The sequence below is a fragment of the Sturnira hondurensis genome, unplaced genomic scaffold, assembly GCF_014824575.4.
Source record: "Sturnira hondurensis isolate 20B ecotype Veracruz unplaced genomic scaffold, ASM1482457v3 Scaffold0011253, whole genome shotgun sequence".
NCBI lineage: Eukaryota > Metazoa > Chordata > Mammalia > Chiroptera > Phyllostomidae > Sturnira > Sturnira hondurensis.
In genome coordinates, this window is record NW_028083884.1 from 2,099,012 (window position 1) to 2,118,022 (window position 19,011).

Consider the following 19,011-nt stretch of genomic DNA (forward strand, 5'->3'; position numbering starts at 1 on the left):
GGAGCGCAGTGCCCGGAGCAGGCTGGGGGGAGAGAACCCGAAAGCAGGGTTCGGGGCCTTTTCCTCTGACTCCAGCTGGTGCCCGGAGTCCCCCTCCCCTTCCTCCCCACCCCCTCCCCTCCCCAACCCTGCCCTCCCCCTTGTCCCGGGATCTCTCCGTCGCACCCACCATGATGGAAGACGACGGGCAGCCCCGGACTCTGTGAGTACCCGAGATGAGGGGTGCCTGGCGCCGAGAAGCCCGGGCACCGCGGGACGCTGTGGGAGGGAACAGGAGAGCGAGGCCGAAGCCAGGACTTCCGGCGGCTCCCTGGCCCGGGTAGCGGGGACGCGAAGTGCATTCCTCATTTGTCCCCTTTTCCTTGGGAAGGAAGCCCTCCCTTCCCCCAACAGTCACTTCCTGAGGCCTGGGGCTTGTTTCGACCTTTTTCTCTCTTGCCCTTCTTTGCACACTTTTCCTAGGCTGGGTTTCTGCACAGCAGAGGCTGTCAGGCCCGGCAGAGGTCCTGCTCTGCTTGAGGGGCCCTGGGCTGGGCCGGGAGCTGTCCCCTTGGGGGCAGGGCCTGGTAGGGGTGGGACCGGGGGTGGGGCCGCATCCTGCGAGCCCCGAAGAATTAATACTCCTGTCCTCCGGGTCCTCTGCTCCATTCGCTCCCAGCTCTTCTCCCAAGCTAAGCTCTCGGAAGAAGCTGCACACTCTTCGGCGGCTCAAGCCCTTACTCTCTGCCCCCACGTGCCCCCGCCCACGCTGTCAGACACACTCGCCAAGCGCCCGCTACTTTTGAAGTGCAAAAGGGATGCCTCTGGCCGCGGGAGCATCTTTCCCCTCTTGGATAACGAAGTTTACTTCGAGCTCTGCCTACGCTAAACGGACAACCAGTTGTCAAACTGCATTTGCCCTTTTGGTGTTTACTCTTTTAATATATTCGTGTATCGAGACCTTCACAGTTGGATAAAATGATGTCTTTTTATCCACTATTCGTTGTATGTCTTTTAAGCGCTTTTTCTCCTAGCTTGCTGTTGCTTTTTTACCTGGAGCCCAATCTAATGAATGAATTTCATCTTCCAACCGCTGATACGAATTTCCTTCCTAATGAAGACTGATGACTCAGCATTTGCATTCCTTTCCGGATAGTGTGTCCCTCCTTTCTTTTTCCCTGCATTTCTTTTAAAGTCAGTAATTTTCTAATTGAACATTTAAGTTGGACACCTTCGGTTTTCCTACCCTCTCGAAGCTCAACACTCCTGCCTCCAGTACAAGGAGTCAGATCGCTGCTTTGTTTTCTCTTGCCTCTGCCTGGTGTTAGGATCACAGTTCATCTGGCTCTGCTGTTTAACGGGGAAGTTACTTTTAAAGGAGTAGGTGAAGGTGGATGGGAACTCAGGAAGCTTGACCAGCTTCTCATCTCTTTAGTACTACCAAAGAAAAGTCCGCTCTGTAAAGTAGATACCTTTTCGATATTGATCCAGAGTTTTGTTTTGGCGGGGCTTGCACTTTTTCATTCCTACTTCTCTGTCACACTAAAGCGTTTGCCACCCTGTTTTGAGACTCTGAGGCCAACTTAAGGACATCAAATGCTTGAATGAAAAACCTGCTTAGTGAAACATTATTTGTTTTGTTCTCTTTCATTTCAGCCTTCTTTTCCCAGAAAAGACAATTAGGACGAATTGAAATTTGTCTTTAATAAACTCTTGGAGCCAAGGCCTGGTATTTAGTTAGCAGTGTGTACTTGGGCAGAAGCATCTGGGAAAGCTGGACTCAGGGCCCAGCTAGCATGTTAAAAAGATAAAAGTTACGTTGTATCTAAAGCTCTGAAATGTCATCGTTGCATCATAATAGCTACTGAATAAGTGGTAGATGCTCATGGCATATTTCTCACTAACTATTTATCTGTTCCTTATGAGGAGAAATTCTTGTTTTGCCATGCTAAATAATATGCTATTTCAGTACTTTTAATTCATGTACTTAACCAGCTTTGCGTCTGCCTTGTCTTCATCTCCATCATACCTTAGACTTTCTCCAGTAGACGGATAAGGTAACTTCTTTGTCGCTTACTTCATACCTCCAATTTCCCGGTTTCTTCTCCAACACACTGAAGTTATCTGTGTTTACAGCTGTCTAAAAATGTCCCCACATAAGTAAGGAAACGTCTTGAGCTTCGGCGCGCCTGTGTGTCAGCACGTGCTTACTCTTCTGTCTTCTGTCTCCTCCTCCCACTCTCCTCATGGGAAGGGGTGTTTTTTTTTTAGACAAAGACTGCTCCATCTTCCTAGTCTCCCCCTGCAGCACTTAGCTCACTGCCTGGAAAATAAGAGGTATTCAAATATTTTACAATGATTATACTTCTTTTCATTAAATTAGTATTAAGTCCATTTTTAAAAAACTCCTGATTGTAGGCAGATATGACTGTCATCCGTCCATGGTGCTGTCAGTTGATTTTATATATATATTAAAACCTTCAAATGTAAAATTTTGAGGTAAAAGCAGATGTTTCACAACTGGGATCTTTTTTTGGTCAGATTTTAATTTAAAAAATGCATAGTAGTTTTTTTTACATGTTTATTTTACCTATTCTCAGAATTCTTTAGATACAAGTAACGTAATGAAAACTTGAACGTGACTTTAGAAGTTGATATCTACTAGGGTTTTATTTGTTTATTTATGGAGCTCCTTTTATTTTACATTGTGACTATGGATTAGTTTTTCAAGTGGCTAGTATGTTTTAAAAGAATGTACTCTTAACAAAAGCTTATCTTAAACTGTTCCTTAAAATGCCTGTGTGTTACTAGTGAGGTTTTTTTCCTGCAGACACACACAAGCTAAGACATATGGTTCTATCATCAGAAAACAATATGGTGTTTATAGCCTAGGTAGGTCTTTAAATATTCATTACCTACAGTATTACTAATTTATTTGATAGTATTTAAAGTGGTATAGAATTGCTTTGATGTTGAGCCTAAAGCTTTTCATATAGTTGCTTTAAAGGTCTATTTTCTGATGCTCTCCATTCTTAATTGACGTTTTATTTGGGGGTGATGTGTGTTGGGTAACTTGTGATCTGAAGCAAACAAACAGGACCATGCCCCGTGATGCTGGTGTTGGAATGAGACTGGCCAACACCGGCCTCGCAGGGCCCACATTCCAGCCGTGTGGTGGGTGGCTCTGCGGGCAATGATTGGAGCCATGGTATATCTGGGTCCGTAACACAACATTAAATTATAACGGTGTTCTGTGTGGTTACTTACTAAATCTTCCGCTGTGCCGGAATGAGTAGGAATTGTGGATTTGGGATTATACCATGTTCTGCAATTCCATCTTTAAGGCTGTTCTTCCTGATACTTGGTCAAAAGGAGGAAATAAAACAGAGTGTATAAACTGAATAGCTAAGGACAAAAGCGGAAGAAGATACTATTAAATCCCATTATAAAATTGGCTTGCTATACCATGGATTTGGCTATATTGTGTCTTTAAGTAAGCTCTTCATTCAACTTAATTATATTCTCTTTTTCTTTAAAATACATGTGTAACTGTGTCAGTATATCCCTAATCTAGTCGGTCAGTTCACCTGTACCTCCTGTACCTTTCCTGCACCCTGCCTCCTACTTAAAATGAAATATTGACCCATCGATCGATTCATGAGAGGCCCATTAAGGGTATTTTTGCAAAATCTCTTATATAAGAACTTACCAGGGACAAAAGCAAAAGTGTAACTTTATTAGAGAAATTTGGCTGCACATGTTTTGTGGACGTGCTGGTAATTTCAGCCCTGTGGTAGGCTACTCTTTTCAGAGTGAGAGCACATTCAATATTGAAAAAGTGTGGTTTGTCTCTTCTCTGAAAGGCATGATGTTCTTAACTTAAAAATCTGCCTGTTGGGACATAAGAAGTAGTTTGGCAATGTGAACTTTTGTCTCCTGAGGAACTGCCAAGTTCCTATCTCAAATTGGATTTGAACCCTGACATTAGGGATAAAGGCATCATTTTTCCATTCTTAATGCTTTAGTTTCTACAGTTCCTGCTCTTAGAAGACAGAATAGACCTAAGGTATGCCTTCTTTTTTTTTTTCCTTGAGTTAAAAATCTTTTTTGGAATTTCCTAAGTGTTTACCATTTGAATTGACCTCTCAATCCAAAAATTTGTCTTTTTCTGTTATTTTTATATGTTTGTCAAGTAGAAATTTTATATTTAAGCAATTTTATATTTTTATATTTATATTTTATATTTATATTGGAACTTTAGAATAACCAGAGCAGAAAGAATTTTGCTGTTTTACCACAGGACTTTAGTGGAGATATTTCATGCCATGTAAACTTAGGTTAACATTTTGCTCTTTGGCATGGGTGCTTGAAATGTAAGTTAATATATCTAAATGTGTCTCTAGAAATTCTTCAAAATCTCTGCTTGGAAATGGGTTGACTTGAAATAAAAATCGTATGAAACACTAACAGCTTTAATTGTGACTGTTACAAATGGAAAGTAATTAATGCCCATGCAGCTTTTCCTGAACAAATCAAATGTTCTAAACAGTAATGCAAATTTAAAACTACTTAAAATTTGTATATCATAATGATCATTGTTTTAACTTTGTTATTTGTTAGCTTCAGTGTGTGAAAATTAGTTTTATCCACACCAGTTCTTTTAAAAATCGGCTAACTGGCCTTTAGGTTAGATGAGTGTAACACAGGAAATCAGGGTTACTTGTTCATTTTCTTTATAGACAGGTCTGCAGAAAAGAAATTATTCCATGCACGCTTGTTCACAAACCCCTGTGAGTTAGAAAGGGACAGGCAGGCAGTTGTCTGGCTCGCTCCTAATCCTGCAGCCTGTCCTACTGCCGGAAAGGGGTGCCCTGCAAGGCCCGCCAGTGGGTCTGCCTGGTTATAAGGGAGAGGTGGCGCGGCTGGGCCTAAACCAGTTTGTCACTAGTCTTCCCTTTAAGTAGCACTGGGTTGTAGAGCGTGTCAATGAAAGGTATTAGTACCCATTGTGATGAAATTCTTAGATGAACTGGGAAATTGCTATTCATTCCTACTCAGTTAACTTTTTTAATTACGCATATCCTTACCTTTCCCAGTCTGTTTCCCTTTCAAAGTGTTCCATCTTAAAGCGGTTCTGTGTGTAACACAGTGACAAATGATGCAGAGCTACTCCGGTCTCAGTGCGGAGTGTCCGGATGTTACCATGTAGGAAAATAAAGACTCGTGTCCAGGTCCTTTCCAGAAGAAACTGTGTTAACTTTTACCAGTGTCGTTTGCTCAGGGAGGTTTGTAACAGGCAGATTTTAAGAATTATACTCTGAGTACCCAAAAGACTTGAAAGTTTGAGAATTAAGTAAGCTAAATTAGAAAAAAATCTATGGCACAAGAGAAACCGAGGTGGTCCTCTCTGGGTGGTGGTTTTTTTTTCCTTTTCTCTTTTTAAAGAATTTATCTGGGTTTTAAATGTCTTATGCAAAATATATATGTTCAATTTATAATTTTTTTAAAATCCCAATTATTTAAATATGCATAGTCAGAAGTATACCTGTGTTTGTCTTGAATTTTCTCTGAGTTTCTGAAGTCTTCATATTTGCTTTATCTACATAAATGTGTATTTTGTTGATTTTGATGTGTTTTAGGCTAGGAAATTTTATTACTTTATTCTGCTCTTCTAAAACAAGACATAACATCAGTAGCAGTTTTATTTATACTTTGGTTGAAGGTCTGAGATAAACTCACATTATAGTCCTTTATATCTAATAATCACGTGTTTTGGTGAATCATTTTGTGTGTGTGTGAGATACTTTTTTTTTAAGATACATTATTTTAAATTGCATTTCATACCCTGAAATTGTAATTAGGTTGAGATTGTTTTAAATTTTTGTTATTTTTATTATAACAAATAAGATGAGAAAACACTATGCTTTTGTTATGCAAGGTTACATTGATTAGTTTTTTTATAAAGTGTTTTGAAGTGGTACTTTAGTGGCCTAAGACTGTTTGTTGCCTTCCTAGATAAGGACTAACCTTACTTTCCTAGGGTCAGGATTAATTGGAAAATTTTTATTGAAGACAGAGTGAGTTAACATGAAGTAAAAGGTGACGCGTTAGATGATAACGCATTGGAGCTGAAGAAAAGAGCTACAAGAAAATTGCTGATGTTTTTGTTTTCTTGCCCAGATACGTAGGCAACCTCTCCAGAGATGTGACGGAAGTCCTTATCCTTCAGTTATTCAGTCAGATCGGACCCTGTAAAAGCTGTAAAATGATAACAGAGGTAAGATCTCCCCAGTTCCAGTGCTGACAGTGGGCGTGGTGTTCAGCATTTTGAGATACTAAGTTGGTTTCTATTATTTTAAAATAACTTTTTAAGCCTCAAGTTATTCTGATGGAGAGATTTGTGTTTGTTGTATTGACTTAATACTTTGATCTGGCTGACAATCTAGGTTTGGAATAGAGTTTTATTTGCAAGGACAACTTATCTCAGTATTGAAAAACTAGATGACATTTCATACAATTCAACAAGAGTGTTACGGATTTAGATAGTATGTGTTTAAGTTTAGGAATTGGTGTATGTGACAGAACATTGGTTAGTGTGTGCAGAGTGCAACACAATCATTCTTGTGCATTTTTAGTAAATACTAATGACCAAGCAGCCTATGGTAGGTAGGAATTTAAATTGTTAGCATGGTAATTTTGTTTTCCTTTTTTCCAAAGAAAACTACTTTTGATACTTTTGTGGTTATGACTCTGGCAGTATCCAGTGACACTTGTGTTTCAGTTTATTCTCTTCCTCTTTGTTTAATCAACCCTTTTTTTTTTTTTGGTATTATTTACTGTGTACAGGGTATTACGGTAAGTGCTAGGGAAGGAATGGTGAATGAGTTTCTAGCCCCAGAGAGTTGTCCAGTCTAATGAGGGAGACAGAGGAGCCCAGGGCACTAATGACACAGGATGATACGTGCTGGGGAAACAGTTTCCATTGCAGTGGGAGCGCCTGGGCCCCGCACAGGCTGAGCGCTGGAGAGGCCTTTCAGAGGAGTCAGTGTCCGGGCCGAAACTGAGAAGGGTAGTAATGGAAACTGGATAGAAAGGAATTAGAGGGAGAAGGGATTCCAGGTAGGGAGAGGAGTGTTGATCTAGTCTGGTAGACGAGTGGAAATGCTTGTGAGAGCAAGAGAGGGAAGGTAGACATTGTAGTAGGCTTGGCGTTTCCAGTGGATTGAGTAGTCCTAGAGATGCCGGGAGATGGGACGGGAGTGTTTGGTAGCCACCAGAAGCTGCTTGGGAGTTTGGTTACATCCTGAGACAGGGGAAGTGTGGAAACACCTGCAAAGCAAATTGGCCTTTTGATCTTTTTTTTCCTAATGATCCTCATTGGTCTGTTCTGGTATATTATGTTTTCTCTCCTTCCTGTCTCTGATTATTTATTCATTTTTTTCATTAATCAAAATTTATTTTGTGCTAGGCCATATTCCAAGCTGGGACTATGAAGAGAATGAAACAGGTCTGTGATGAAGCTTGGAGGGTTGGTCTGTGTGGGCTAGGAGGTGAAGGAAGGTGTCACCCCTTTGAGCTGAGACGGAGATAACAAAATACCATCTGTGTCAAGAGCCAGAAGCGTAGGGCACAGCAAATACAAAGGTCTTTTGAGTTGGTAATGAGCGTGGTGTGTCGGTGGGATCAAAATCTGGATAGCTGGAGGCTGGCGAGTGAGGGCAAGCACTGGGAAATGAGTCTAAAAGCGGTAGGTAAGCAGGGTTTGGAATCACATGGGGCAGTACAGTCTGGAATAGAGACTGGATTTTACTCTGGATGCACTGGGGTTTTAAATAGGGTAATGCATTCTGGTGTGTATTTTTAAGTTACTCTATTTGGAGAATGGATTGTACGGGCAGGAGTGGGAAGAAGGAAGGCAGCTGGGTTATTTCACTAGTCTAGGTTAGAGGTGGTGTGGACTTGTTCTCTAGAATGGTAGCCATGAAAGCAGGTATATGAGTTTGAGATACATTTTGGAGGTAGATACAACAGGAGTCAGTTAGCTGTGGGACATAATGGAAAAGAAGACATCAGGAATGACCCCAAGATTCTTGTTTGTGTAGTTACACGGATGGTAATGCTGTTTATTTGCTAAAACGGGCATGACGGAGGGAGGCGCAGGATGGGCGGGAGGAGTGGTGGAATCAGGGACTTCGTTTTGGCAATGCTAAATTTTAGGTGTGCGTTAGATGGCTAAACGGACTTTATATGTAGCCAGCTGGATGAGCGAGCTGGGAACTCTAGAAAGCCAATCCGCGGTACCAGCTTGCAGCAGTATTTGAAGCCATGGGGCTCCATGGCTTCTGGTTCCTGGGTCGGAGGGAGTGCTGCTGGGGAAGCGGGGAGGGGCTTGAGCGGCGCAGACTGGACAGTCAGAGTCTGAGTCCAGGAGGAAGGACTGTCTCTCAAAAGACACGACCCCCACCTCCAGTGAGGAAGCAGAAGAGCCTAGAGAGTCTAGGGGCATGTTAAGAAGAATACTTTAAAGGACTGCGGGGGAGTTGCCACCTGTTCTGAATTCAGCGTGCAAGTCAGGATGAGGACAAAAGAGGGATCATAGGAGGTGGCAGAGAGGTCATCGGTGACTTCCACCTGAAGTTTCCGCTGGAGTGGGTTTAGGAGAGAATGGGATGTGAAAAACTGGGCAGAGTCGCTAGAAAATTTCTGTGAAACGTTTGATAAAGATTTAGTGTTTTTAAAAACCTGCAGGTACAGCGACTCGAGAGGTAGAGGGATTTGAAATGAACCTTCAAAATGTATCCAAATTCTACCGCTCCCACACCTGAATTTGTAAATAGTTGAAAGACCTCATATTTCTCTGTCCTGACCTTTGTGTCATCCAACAAAAATTGGTGAGAACAGTGACTAAGGACACAGGTGGTTTTTAGTGTCACTTGGCAGTGGTGTGAATGGGAAGCTTCCAAAGGGCATGAACTCTGCTGGGGACTGTCTGGGCATGTGTTTTTCTTTCATGCGTTTCATTGCAGCATATGAAAAATTCTTTCCCTTAGTTTTATGATTTTTTACTTTAGATATTGTTTATTTTAGATTCTAGCTTTCCTTGTATACTGTAATAAATCCACATTATTCAGTGTAAGGCAAACATTAAAATTTTTTAATACATGTGTCAGCTGGGATGGGCCCGAAGTCAGTGGGGTCTTAGATGGGGCACAGTGTGATGTGAGTATGCAGAATGTGTGTGTGCACGCACTGCATTGAGGGGTCCAGCCCGCTACTGCCTAAATGAACTCCAGTCAGTGTGAATAGACTGGTTCCCTGAAGCCTGAGGCTGCGGGTCTGCCACTGGGCCCCGTCTGTCCACCGCAGTTGTCAGTGCTCTCCAGGGGCAGTGCGGAGCAGGAGAGGGGGCACCAGTACGGAGGAGCCCAGTTCTACCTTGTCTGCCTTTAAACCCCGTCTTCGGTGAGTGTTAGTAGTAAGTGTTAGCTTTTTTACAAGAGGAATCTAAGTGCAGTTTTCCTTTGGAGTCTCCCCCTCTTTTTTCTCTAATTCTTAAGAACAGTGTCGTGTGGCTGTGACAGTGGGGTTTTGTGTGGTTTTCTTGTCGGTTTTAATGATCGTGCTTTTCTTCCCCTTGAGGAAATGCCTTTGGTTGCTTTGCCACTGTTGTTTTATATGGCTTATGTTGGGTTTTTCTTCCAAAACTTTCCTGGAGTGAAAAACAGTGGTTGTTGAAAAAAGCTCTATTTTATCTGGTATTTTATCTTTTATAAGTGCAACTAGAATTCCACTTTTTTTTTAAAGATTTTATTTATTTATCTTTAGAGGGGAAAGGAAGGAGGGAGGGAGAGAAATATCAGTGTATGGTTGCCTCTTGTGCGTCCCCTGCTGGGAACTGGCCTAAAACCCAGGCATGTGCCCTGACTGGGAATTGAACCGTGATCCTTCAGTTCACAGGCTGGCGCTCAATTCACTGAATTATACCAGCTAGGGCAGAATTCCACATTTTAAATATTATTTTTTAGGACATTTTACCTGAACCATGATGAATGGTTTTAACCTTATGTAAAAAAAAATGTATTTGTACAGTTGTATGTATCTTCGATGTAGGCTGCAGTTTTATAAAATTTACTTTCATTTAGGTTTTTGGGTGATAAGAGTTGCTATAACAGAATTACTATTTTCTCATCATCTTTCTAAATACTTAATTTGCCAATTACTGTCAAGCATAAGGTAGAATATATTTAATAAAGATTTCTTGGCAGTCCTTTTGTGATATAAAATTGTAGCTTTGTACTGAAACATTTTATTCAAAGGCATTTTTAGAAATTTTTTTCTCGATCACTGGTGTGTTTTCCTGGTCTTTGAAGACCAACTTCAAAAGTGTATAGAGTCTCCAGTACATTAAAATATTGGGAAAGATGGGGAATTTGTTTCAATAGCTTGTTTTCTGAACTTTTTCAAGTTTTATTCTCATTCCTCTCTGATCTGTAAAAAGTACATAATCTCGTCTCATTATATATACTGCTAGTCAGGAGTAAAGTTTGTAAAGTTTGTAAAGTTCGTTCATTTCTGTATTTTTTATAGTCATGGCCTACAGTTAATGAAGGGTTATGATGCATAAATAGAATTCATCCTATTCATCTCCCAAATAATGCTGGGAGAGACAAGCAGTGGTAAGGAGCAGTCCTCCATCAACTCCAAATCCAAGGTTTCCTTTGGTCTCATATAAACTCCTGTTTTATATTTACCATACTTCACTAGGATTTTGTATTTGATTTCGTATTGACAGTCATGCTTCTGTGCTGCTTTGACAGTCCTGTTAAAGGACAGCAGTGCCCACCTGCGAGTAAAGTCAGGTCTAGCTGTAAAGCTTGTTTATAGAGTGTTAGGCTCTCATAAGCTTATGCAATCTCATCTGTACATTCCTAGCTGTCAGTAATGTTTTTTCCTGGATTTTCTTCTCAGCAACCCGATAGCAGAAGGGTCAACTCTTCTGTTGGATTTTCTGTTTTGCAGCATACAAGCAATGACCCATATTGCTTTGTGGAATTTTATGAACACAGAGATGCAGCTGCTGCATTAGCTGCTATGAATGGGAGAAAAATTTTGGGAAAGGTAAGATAAGAGAATGACTATATGAGTATATGTATTTGCATGTCACTAGTGGGCATTCCTTCTTAGCAAGTTTTTAATGAATATTCAGCTCTGCTGAGTGATGATTTTGCTTTATTCAGCCTAGTGCTTTTACAAATATTACCCTGCTTGATAAATTATTTTAAAGTGGTAAGTGTTACTAATTTTAATGACATGTTTAATAATTGTATTAAATATAATCTTTATTTTAGGAGGTCAAAGTAAACTGGGCAACAACACCAAGTAGCCAGAAAAAAGATACTTCCAGTAAGTACACCTGCTGCGTTTTACTCTGGAAGAGGTCTGAAACTGTCCTGGCAGCATTACCAGCTTAAATGGGGTTTTCTTCCCTTAGTATTGCCTGGAAAAGGCTTAGCAGCTGACTTAAGTGTTTGAGTACCAAATGCTTTGATTTCAGATCACTTCCATGTGTTTGTTGGGGATTTGAGTCCAGAAATTACAACAGAAGATATCAAATCAGCATTTGCCCCTTTTGGTAAAATATCGTAAGTATCATAATTAATATTATACTCAATAGTGACAGGCAAAATTGTGTATAATTAACCTGTATTAGAATTAAGATTTTCTTTCCCTAGTTAGTGTGATTTTTTTTTTGTTTGTTCCCTTATTTTTTATTAGTAGATGTTGTTGAAAATGTTAATGTCATTTTACTGTTTTGGGGTCTTGTTTTTATCTAATCCTCTGTATAATATGTTAAACATTTTAAGTGATTCTGTTTGTTATCTTTGAAGCAGATGTTTGGGTGGTAAAAACTATCATAAAGTTCAACTTTTTGTCAAATGTTTTCAATATGTGGTGGTTAAAGATAATGGGTTAACCAAAAATAAATGTGATTTATACTGTGTATTAAACTTTTTATAAGTGGGGGGAAATAGATAAATCCTTGGGTATATTGTGGTTAACTTGGAAATGTGTATGTTTAATTATAATGATAAATGTGTTTTACTATTTTAATGAAAAAGTAGTACTGTTATAATATTAAAATGTTTCAATGTCTGAGCCATAAATTTGGGATTAATTAGTAGTTTGTGGGGGGCGTTGTTTTTTCTGTGTTGTTTTTTTTGTTAGTGGTATTTTATTCTGCTAGTTACAACAAACTTTATGTTCAAATTTCACTGTATGTTATTTGATCAAACATTGGAAAATTAAAAGTGGTAATGATTCTATAAAATGTTTATCCTAATTTATCTTTTGATTAAGATCTGCTTATTTTGTGTATTTCCTGTAGATGTAAATTAAATGTTCTAATATTACTTTACAGGAATATGTTTCAACTAAGAACAACAACATTTTTCTGTGTATAATTTGTTGTTCTATAGATTTAATTTATTTGAAAGAAAGATTTAATTGTTAATTTTCTATTTTGATATTTGCTTTGCTTTTTAATCTTTAATGTGGTAAGTAGTACTGTTTTAAAAATCAGTATAACAAATAATACAGGTTGCTGTTTTTCAATCTTTATTAATACCTGAGACCTACAGTTTTTCTAAAGTCCAAGTCACAATTAAAAGTAATAGCATTCTGGTTATTTTGCAGAATTGCTCATAAGAATGGACAGGATCTTGAAGGCTAACTGCAAGGAACTGTGCACACTGGAACTCAGTTGTAGATTTTTTTCTCATTTCTATTTATTCTTATTATACATTATTTATATATACATATTTTAGTATTTACATTTTAACATTCTATATTCAGTGGAGTTCTATATTTCCAATCATTTTAACTTACTCACTAAAATTTCTGTGTAAATTTGTTGTTTTCGTACTGGTGTGCTTAGCATTGTTGTTAGTTTTTTATTCTCCTTTCTTAAATTTCTGAAAATGTCAATTTTTCAAAATTTACAGCTGCCCAAACTCCAAAATGATGATAGAGAATTGACCAAGAAAAATAAAGAAATCTGTTAACAGGCCATGTATGCCTTTTTAATTCCTATTTTTTCCTCTTTTTCAATTTTTTAATATTTTATATATTTTGTATCACTAGGCAGAAGACATTTAACTATTTAGCGATTGCATGGTAAAGTAGTTAGTATTGTTACAGTAATTTGTAGAGTCAGTGAACCTTGGAGGACACTAGCCAATAGAGTATTAGAGGAGGAAACTGTTGTTCCTGTTAATCTTCAGATTTGAGCCTTTAGTTTAGAAAGCACAGGCTGTGTGATTAGGTTGCATGTTTATTACATGTTTTTGTCCTGCTGCTTTTTTCTGACAGGTAAAGAAGCGTCAGGGAGAGTTCAGGGATGGCTGTAGTTAAATAGGGCTAACTGAGATTTTGTTTAAAAATGCTCACAATACAGTGTGTGTGGTTCCTTTTAGTTTTTATTTGGAGAATAACTCTTACTTCCCTCATTTAGCTGTGCTTCTTTTCACAGGGATGCCCGTGTAGTTAAAGACATGGCGACTGGAAAATCCAAAGGCTATGGTTTTGTCTCTTTTTATAACAAACTGGTACGTTCTTTTCAGCTCAACTTAAATTTAATACAGAATTTTGTTATTAATTAATCTGAAACTCAAATATGCTGAGATGTTAACCATGGACAGCTTTGGTGTAACTTTTTGTGTTACAGTGATAGAGTATAATTCACTCTCTTTCCACAAGTGTGGAAATAAACAGCTGGTTATAAAGGAGAGTATCAGAGCCGCCTTTGCGCGTTGGCGAGGGTGAGATGCAATGCGGAGGGCAGATTACATAAATGGAAATTGAAGTAATTCCTCTTGCTTTTGTTAAGAAAGAGGTACCAAGATATCTCAGCATTTGCATTTACTGTAACATCAGATAGTAAAGTGGGCTTTACTAGCATTTTAGAACCATTTCTAAATTCAACTTAAATTAGCTGCATTTTATTGAAGCAGTCAGATAAAGGATAGGAGTCATGTACTTTGCTTAGGTTCATTGAAAATTCCAGTTAATTCGTAGAGTTTAAACTCATTTTTATTGGCAGTTATTTTATAGTATTCTACAACAATGCAGAGATGTCTTCTGTTTTAAAGTTCTAATTACAGTTCTGTATTACAGTTCTAATCCATTGCTACTAGAACATATATTTTTGGGGGGTAGGTTATTTAGGCCATAGTATTATGGTCTAATATATACTCTTCGGTTAAAGTTTTTATATATTCTTCAGTAAAAGTTACATTACAAATAATCCATAAAATTAAGATACTTGAGAGGAAAAAAAACTGTCTTAATCTGCTTTCTGTGTATGTGTGTGTGTGTGTGTGTGTGTAATCAATGGGATTATGATGTTTTTCTTGCACATTTGAATTATGATAAATTTCTCTGATGCCTAACTGCTGTCCTGGTATTTTGAAACCTATAAATAATTATAGTTTTTATGAATCACTTGATTTAAATAATTTTTTTGTACTAGCTCAGTTTTGTTTAGGGTGCCTGCTAACTCCGTTTACTGATCAGATGTGCTGGATCCAACAGTGCCAGTATTTTGTGTCCTGTGACTGGGTGTATACACCATTATTTTCTGTTTGTAAGTGCTTTTTCTTTCTCCATAGGATGCAGAAAATGCAATCGTGCATATGGGAGGTCAGTGGCTGGGTGGTCGTCAAATCAGAACCAACTGGGCCACACGTAAACCACCTGCACCTAAAAGTACACAAGAAAGTAAGATATGTCTAACTGTATATGTTGAAATTATGGCTACTTTGCACAATCATGTATTAGTGTAGGTTTTTTTTTAGTGTAGTCTTAATTTCTTAAAAATTTCATTAGCATTGTAAGACTCATTTCATCTTGAGTATAATTGTCTGAAAATTATTGGGCTTTGAAATAAGTGTATTTGGAGCTGTGAACCAGCCGATATTGTAGATCAAATCACAGTATCAAGAAAAAATTCCATTTTTCCCCAAATGGGGCATATCTTACTAAAATATAGCAGTTGGGTTTATGACACTGTATAGCCATCAACATTCTTGTCCTCTGTGTGCGTATAGATAACACTAAGCAGCTGAGATTTGAAGATGTAGTAAACCAGTCAAGTCCAAAAAATTGTACTGTGTACTGTGGAGGAATCGCTTCTGGGTTAACAGGTATAGTGTTTGGTTTTCTGACCTCCTCCTTTGTGGAGCTTCTTCACCATTGGGACCAATTTCATGATCAACGTGAACCTTAAGTCATCTTTTTGTATGTTTTTGTTTTCCAGATCAACTTATGAGACAAACATTCTCACCATTTGGACAAATCATGGAAATAAGAGTTTTTCCGGAGAAGGGCTACTCATTTGTCAGGTAAAAGTTTCCTTGCCATACTGTCACTCTGACACGTGATCCCTTCCTTTCGATGGTGTTGGTTGACCCCCAGGGATCAGAGTTTGTTTTGATGGTACTTCTGTGCAATGCAGAACTTCAAACTACCTACGTAATGTGCTGTAGGGTGCTGGTACCAAGGTGGTGCCCGTAAACTAATGAGTGGCTATTGTTTATTGTGTTAAGTTCTTTAAAAAAAATAAGACACACCAAAAAACCTTACTTTTTTTCTCTTAGATTTTCAACCCATGAGAGTGCAGCCCATGCCATTGTCTCGGTGAACGGCACTACGATCGAAGGACATGTTGTTAAATGCTATTGGGGTAAAGAATCTCCTGATATGACTAAAAACTTCCAACAGGTAATTCGATTTTTCACAGCACTTTTTACGTTTTCTATCTTACATGTCTACATAAATGCTTTAGAAACTGTGAAACAAAAAAATTAGGCATATTATCTGCTTTCAGTTGATTTTATTAATGCTATTTCAAAAGTGATTATTTTGTGGTATTAACTGAATCTTAATACTTTCTTTTCGCAGGTGTCACCACCCCAATAAACTTAGACAATGATAAATAACAGAGTCCTATTCACATAAGGGTGCTTAGTTTTTCTCTTCCTTGTCTCCCACTTTCTTCAAATACTGTGTTCTTACTTGTTCCCTAAAACAGCAATTTGCTTTGTCCTAGGTCGACTACAGTCAGTGGGGCCAGTGGAGCCAAGTCTATGGAAACCCACAACAGTACGGGCAGTATATGGCGAACGGGTGGCAGGTACCGCCTTACGGGGTGTATGGGCAGCCGTGGAATCAACAAGGATTTGGAGTAGAGTAAGTTTGGGGTTTTCCGGTGTAAAAACAGATACGGTCTGACGAGAAATAAAAAAGGGTGTTTTCCTAGGGGGGATCTATTTAAATTAAACACAGTGAACTTTTTGGGATTATAAGCATTTTAGAAATCTTATGAAAAATGATTCTTGATGCCAAATTTGTTTCTTACTACCTAGGTGAAAAGAGAGGGTGGGGTAATGTTCGGCGTGTCCTGCTGCTACCTCTCCATAAGCAGTTGGTAGAATTTGATTTAATGTCTAGATAAGTTCAGAAATTTAATGATTTTTATCTGTTGGCTTGTGTGAGGAGTCTGAGAGAGTTCCCTGATTCAAAAAAAAAAAGCTCGCTTCCCTGGCCGGGTTGCCCAGTTGGTTAGAGCATGGTCCCTGTGTGCCAAGGTTGCAGCTTTGACACCCAGTCCGGGCACATACAAGAACCAACCATTGAATGCGTAAAGAAGTGCAACAACAAATAGCTGTCTCTCTCTCGCTCTCTCTAACAATAAATACACGAAATTTTTTAAAAGAACTTTTTTTCTTAGTTGCTAGAGTGGGCTGGTCCCTTGTACTTTTATCCCCATAGGTCAGCCCACTCGTTCCCTCTACCCTCTCTTTCCAACATGAAATTGTATTTTTAAAATTTCTTGTAATTTTATATTATGTGCCAGGTAGATGATGTGTTGAATCATTTTGTCATATTTTTAAAAATTAGTTTTGAGATACTCTTCAGAGAAGTCATGTATTGTGGTTATTAACAAAAATTTAAGACCAGTATTATAATATATATTCTACATATATGGCTATGCTTTTTTTTCACTCTTTATTATAGGTTTGTTGATTTCTTGTCTATTCTATGATTTTACTCTGCTTGATTTTTACGTGAATGTATAGATAATTTTTCCTTTGTGTTTGCTGAAGATTTTCTTTTTTCCTTTCCAAGTCAATCACCTTCTGCTGCGTGGATGGGTGGATTTGGTGCTCAGCCTCCCCAAGGACAAGCCCCTCCTCCCCCCGTAATACCTCCTCCCAACCAAGCTGGGTACGGTATGGCAAGTTACCAAACGCAGTGAGCGGGGACTCGAGACACAGCTGTGATTCACGATAGCTTCAGTTTCCTGGGACTCTCAGAAGACATGGAAGTAGACATCGGAAAATGGAAATATTTATTTTAAAAATTGAAATGTTTGGAACCTTTAGCACAGCTTTGCTTTGGTGAAGGACATGTGTCTTCTAGTTCTGCCTTTTTAAGTTTTTGTTCATGATGGATATGAACATGATTTTTCTTTGTGTACAAAAACTAAAATAAAGTCAATAAAGACAATTCTGACTACAAATTTTGATATACTAGGAAAATGGGTAATACATTTTGATTATTAGATACTATTCCATTTTTATCTTGCTGTTCAGTATTTTAACTCACTGTTTTTAAAAGAGCGAAAAAAGGGAGGATCGTGAACAACTGGGAATCACATATAAGTTCATCCTGAACCTTGGTATTCCCCTCCCCTCCCCTGAGGTGGACCACATTTGAAGTCAGCAGGAAAAAAAATGCTATTGAGAAGAAATGCGTGGTTTTGGAGTCGCTTTGGAGGAAGTACTTTATGCTTAAAGAAACTGAAGCCAGACGGATAAAGAAATTTTGCAACCTAAATAAGAAACAGCACTGAGTTACTTGAGCAAATATTGGTGGTCCACATTAAGACATATATTTTTAAGAATTTAAGAAGTGTTAATTATTAAAACTGTAGTAAATTACATTTCATTTTGGGGGGGAAATTTCAAGTATGGTGTTTGTATTAAAGTCAGACATTCATACTTGTGCTTTTACATGAAGTTTAAATGATACACATTGTAAATATTAACTACGGTGTTTAAAAAGCATGCTTCACCATAGAAGTAGCAATGTAATTATTCGAAGTAACACAACACAGTCCACTGCATTGAATGCAGTGGATTGATGAGAATGTTTAAGACTGACGTTTCCAAGGTTGGCTACTATGTAAAATTAAAATTATACAAATTACTATACAGAAAAAGCCTTAATTTTAATTTCATACAAATCTTTGATGCATCAGTACATTTTAAAATGTCATTGGAAATTAGATTTTTTCTTTTCATTTTTTTCCTTTGCTTTACATCACTTGGTATGTAAATACCTTGATTAAAACCTTATAAACTATTTCAAGATTCCTATAAATTGTATAATACAAGTGTTTTTTAAAAATCTTGGGGTGTTTTTTAAAATTAGATATATTTTGCCCAAGAATTTTTTAAATAAGATTGCTAAAACATTAGACCATTCAGTGTACCAATTTGTAATTGGATATTCAGCTTAAATAGTACATGGAGCTGTGACTTTTATTTTTAATTAAATGGCTTTCCTTGTGTGGGTGGCGTGCATGGGGTGACAAGCCTGGACAGAGGCAGAGCTGGGTGAGTGCAGAGTTCCTAAATGAGTCAGTTGGGTAGGTACGATTGGAGTTTGCCTCTGAGGTGTTTTTCAGACTATGTGGATAAAATCTGCCTCAAATTTTTATCGTACTAGGAATGTAAAAGAGAAAATCCTGTGTATTTGAATTCTGGCAGCTAGGGGGTGCAAGTGTGTAGCAGTATCTGTAAAGTGTCTTGAGGCCTATGCACAAAAATGAGAAAACTTCACAGTTAAGTAGTAAATTGCAAGTAATACCCGCAGATTACTGCTTAAACTTATGTCTTACAGTTTGCTTTGGAATGATGATGGTTGTATAAATTGGTAACTACAGTAATTTTGGTATTTTCCTTCTTCCCC

At 38.3% G+C, this 19,011-nt stretch overlaps 1 protein-coding gene and 1 long non-coding RNA gene across 10 annotated transcripts in view; one reads left to right on the forward strand and one right to left on the reverse strand.

Annotated features, from left to right (window-relative positions):
* Window positions 1–18,247, forward strand: TIAL1 (TIA1 cytotoxic granule associated RNA binding protein like 1). Of its 9 annotated transcripts, XM_037059648.1 has the most exons (14): window positions 88–202; window positions 2,234–2,316; window positions 2,810–2,871; window positions 6,160–6,256; window positions 10,948–11,097; window positions 11,328–11,382; window positions 11,534–11,621; window positions 13,508–13,583; window positions 14,646–14,754; window positions 15,084–15,179; window positions 15,293–15,377; window positions 15,633–15,756; window positions 16,085–16,224; window positions 17,164–18,247. In XM_037059648.1, the coding sequence occupies exons 4-14, from the start codon at window positions 6,245–6,247 to the stop codon at window positions 17,291–17,293; spliced, it is 1,065 nt and encodes a 354-aa protein (XP_036915543.1). In that variant the 5' UTR covers window positions 88–202; window positions 2,234–2,316; window positions 2,810–2,871; window positions 6,160–6,244; the 3' UTR covers window positions 17,294–18,247. The 9 variants fall into 9 exon arrangements, with proteins under 9 accessions (XP_036915536.1, XP_036915537.1, XP_036915538.1 ...); XM_037059641.1 differs by lacking the exon at window positions 2,810–2,871 and having other exon boundaries at window positions 1–202; window positions 2,251–2,316; XM_037059642.1 differs by lacking the exon at window positions 2,810–2,871 and having other exon boundaries at window positions 3–202; window positions 2,251–2,316; window positions 10,999–11,097.
* Window positions 16,401–19,011, reverse strand: part of LOC118996300 (uncharacterized) — a 20,983-nt gene continuing 18,372 nt past the window's right edge. Inside the window, exon 3 of the long non-coding RNA XR_005068460.1 lies at window positions 16,401–16,629. This is a non-coding gene — a long non-coding RNA (uncharacterized LOC118996300). The remainder of the gene's footprint in view (window positions 16,630–19,011) is intronic.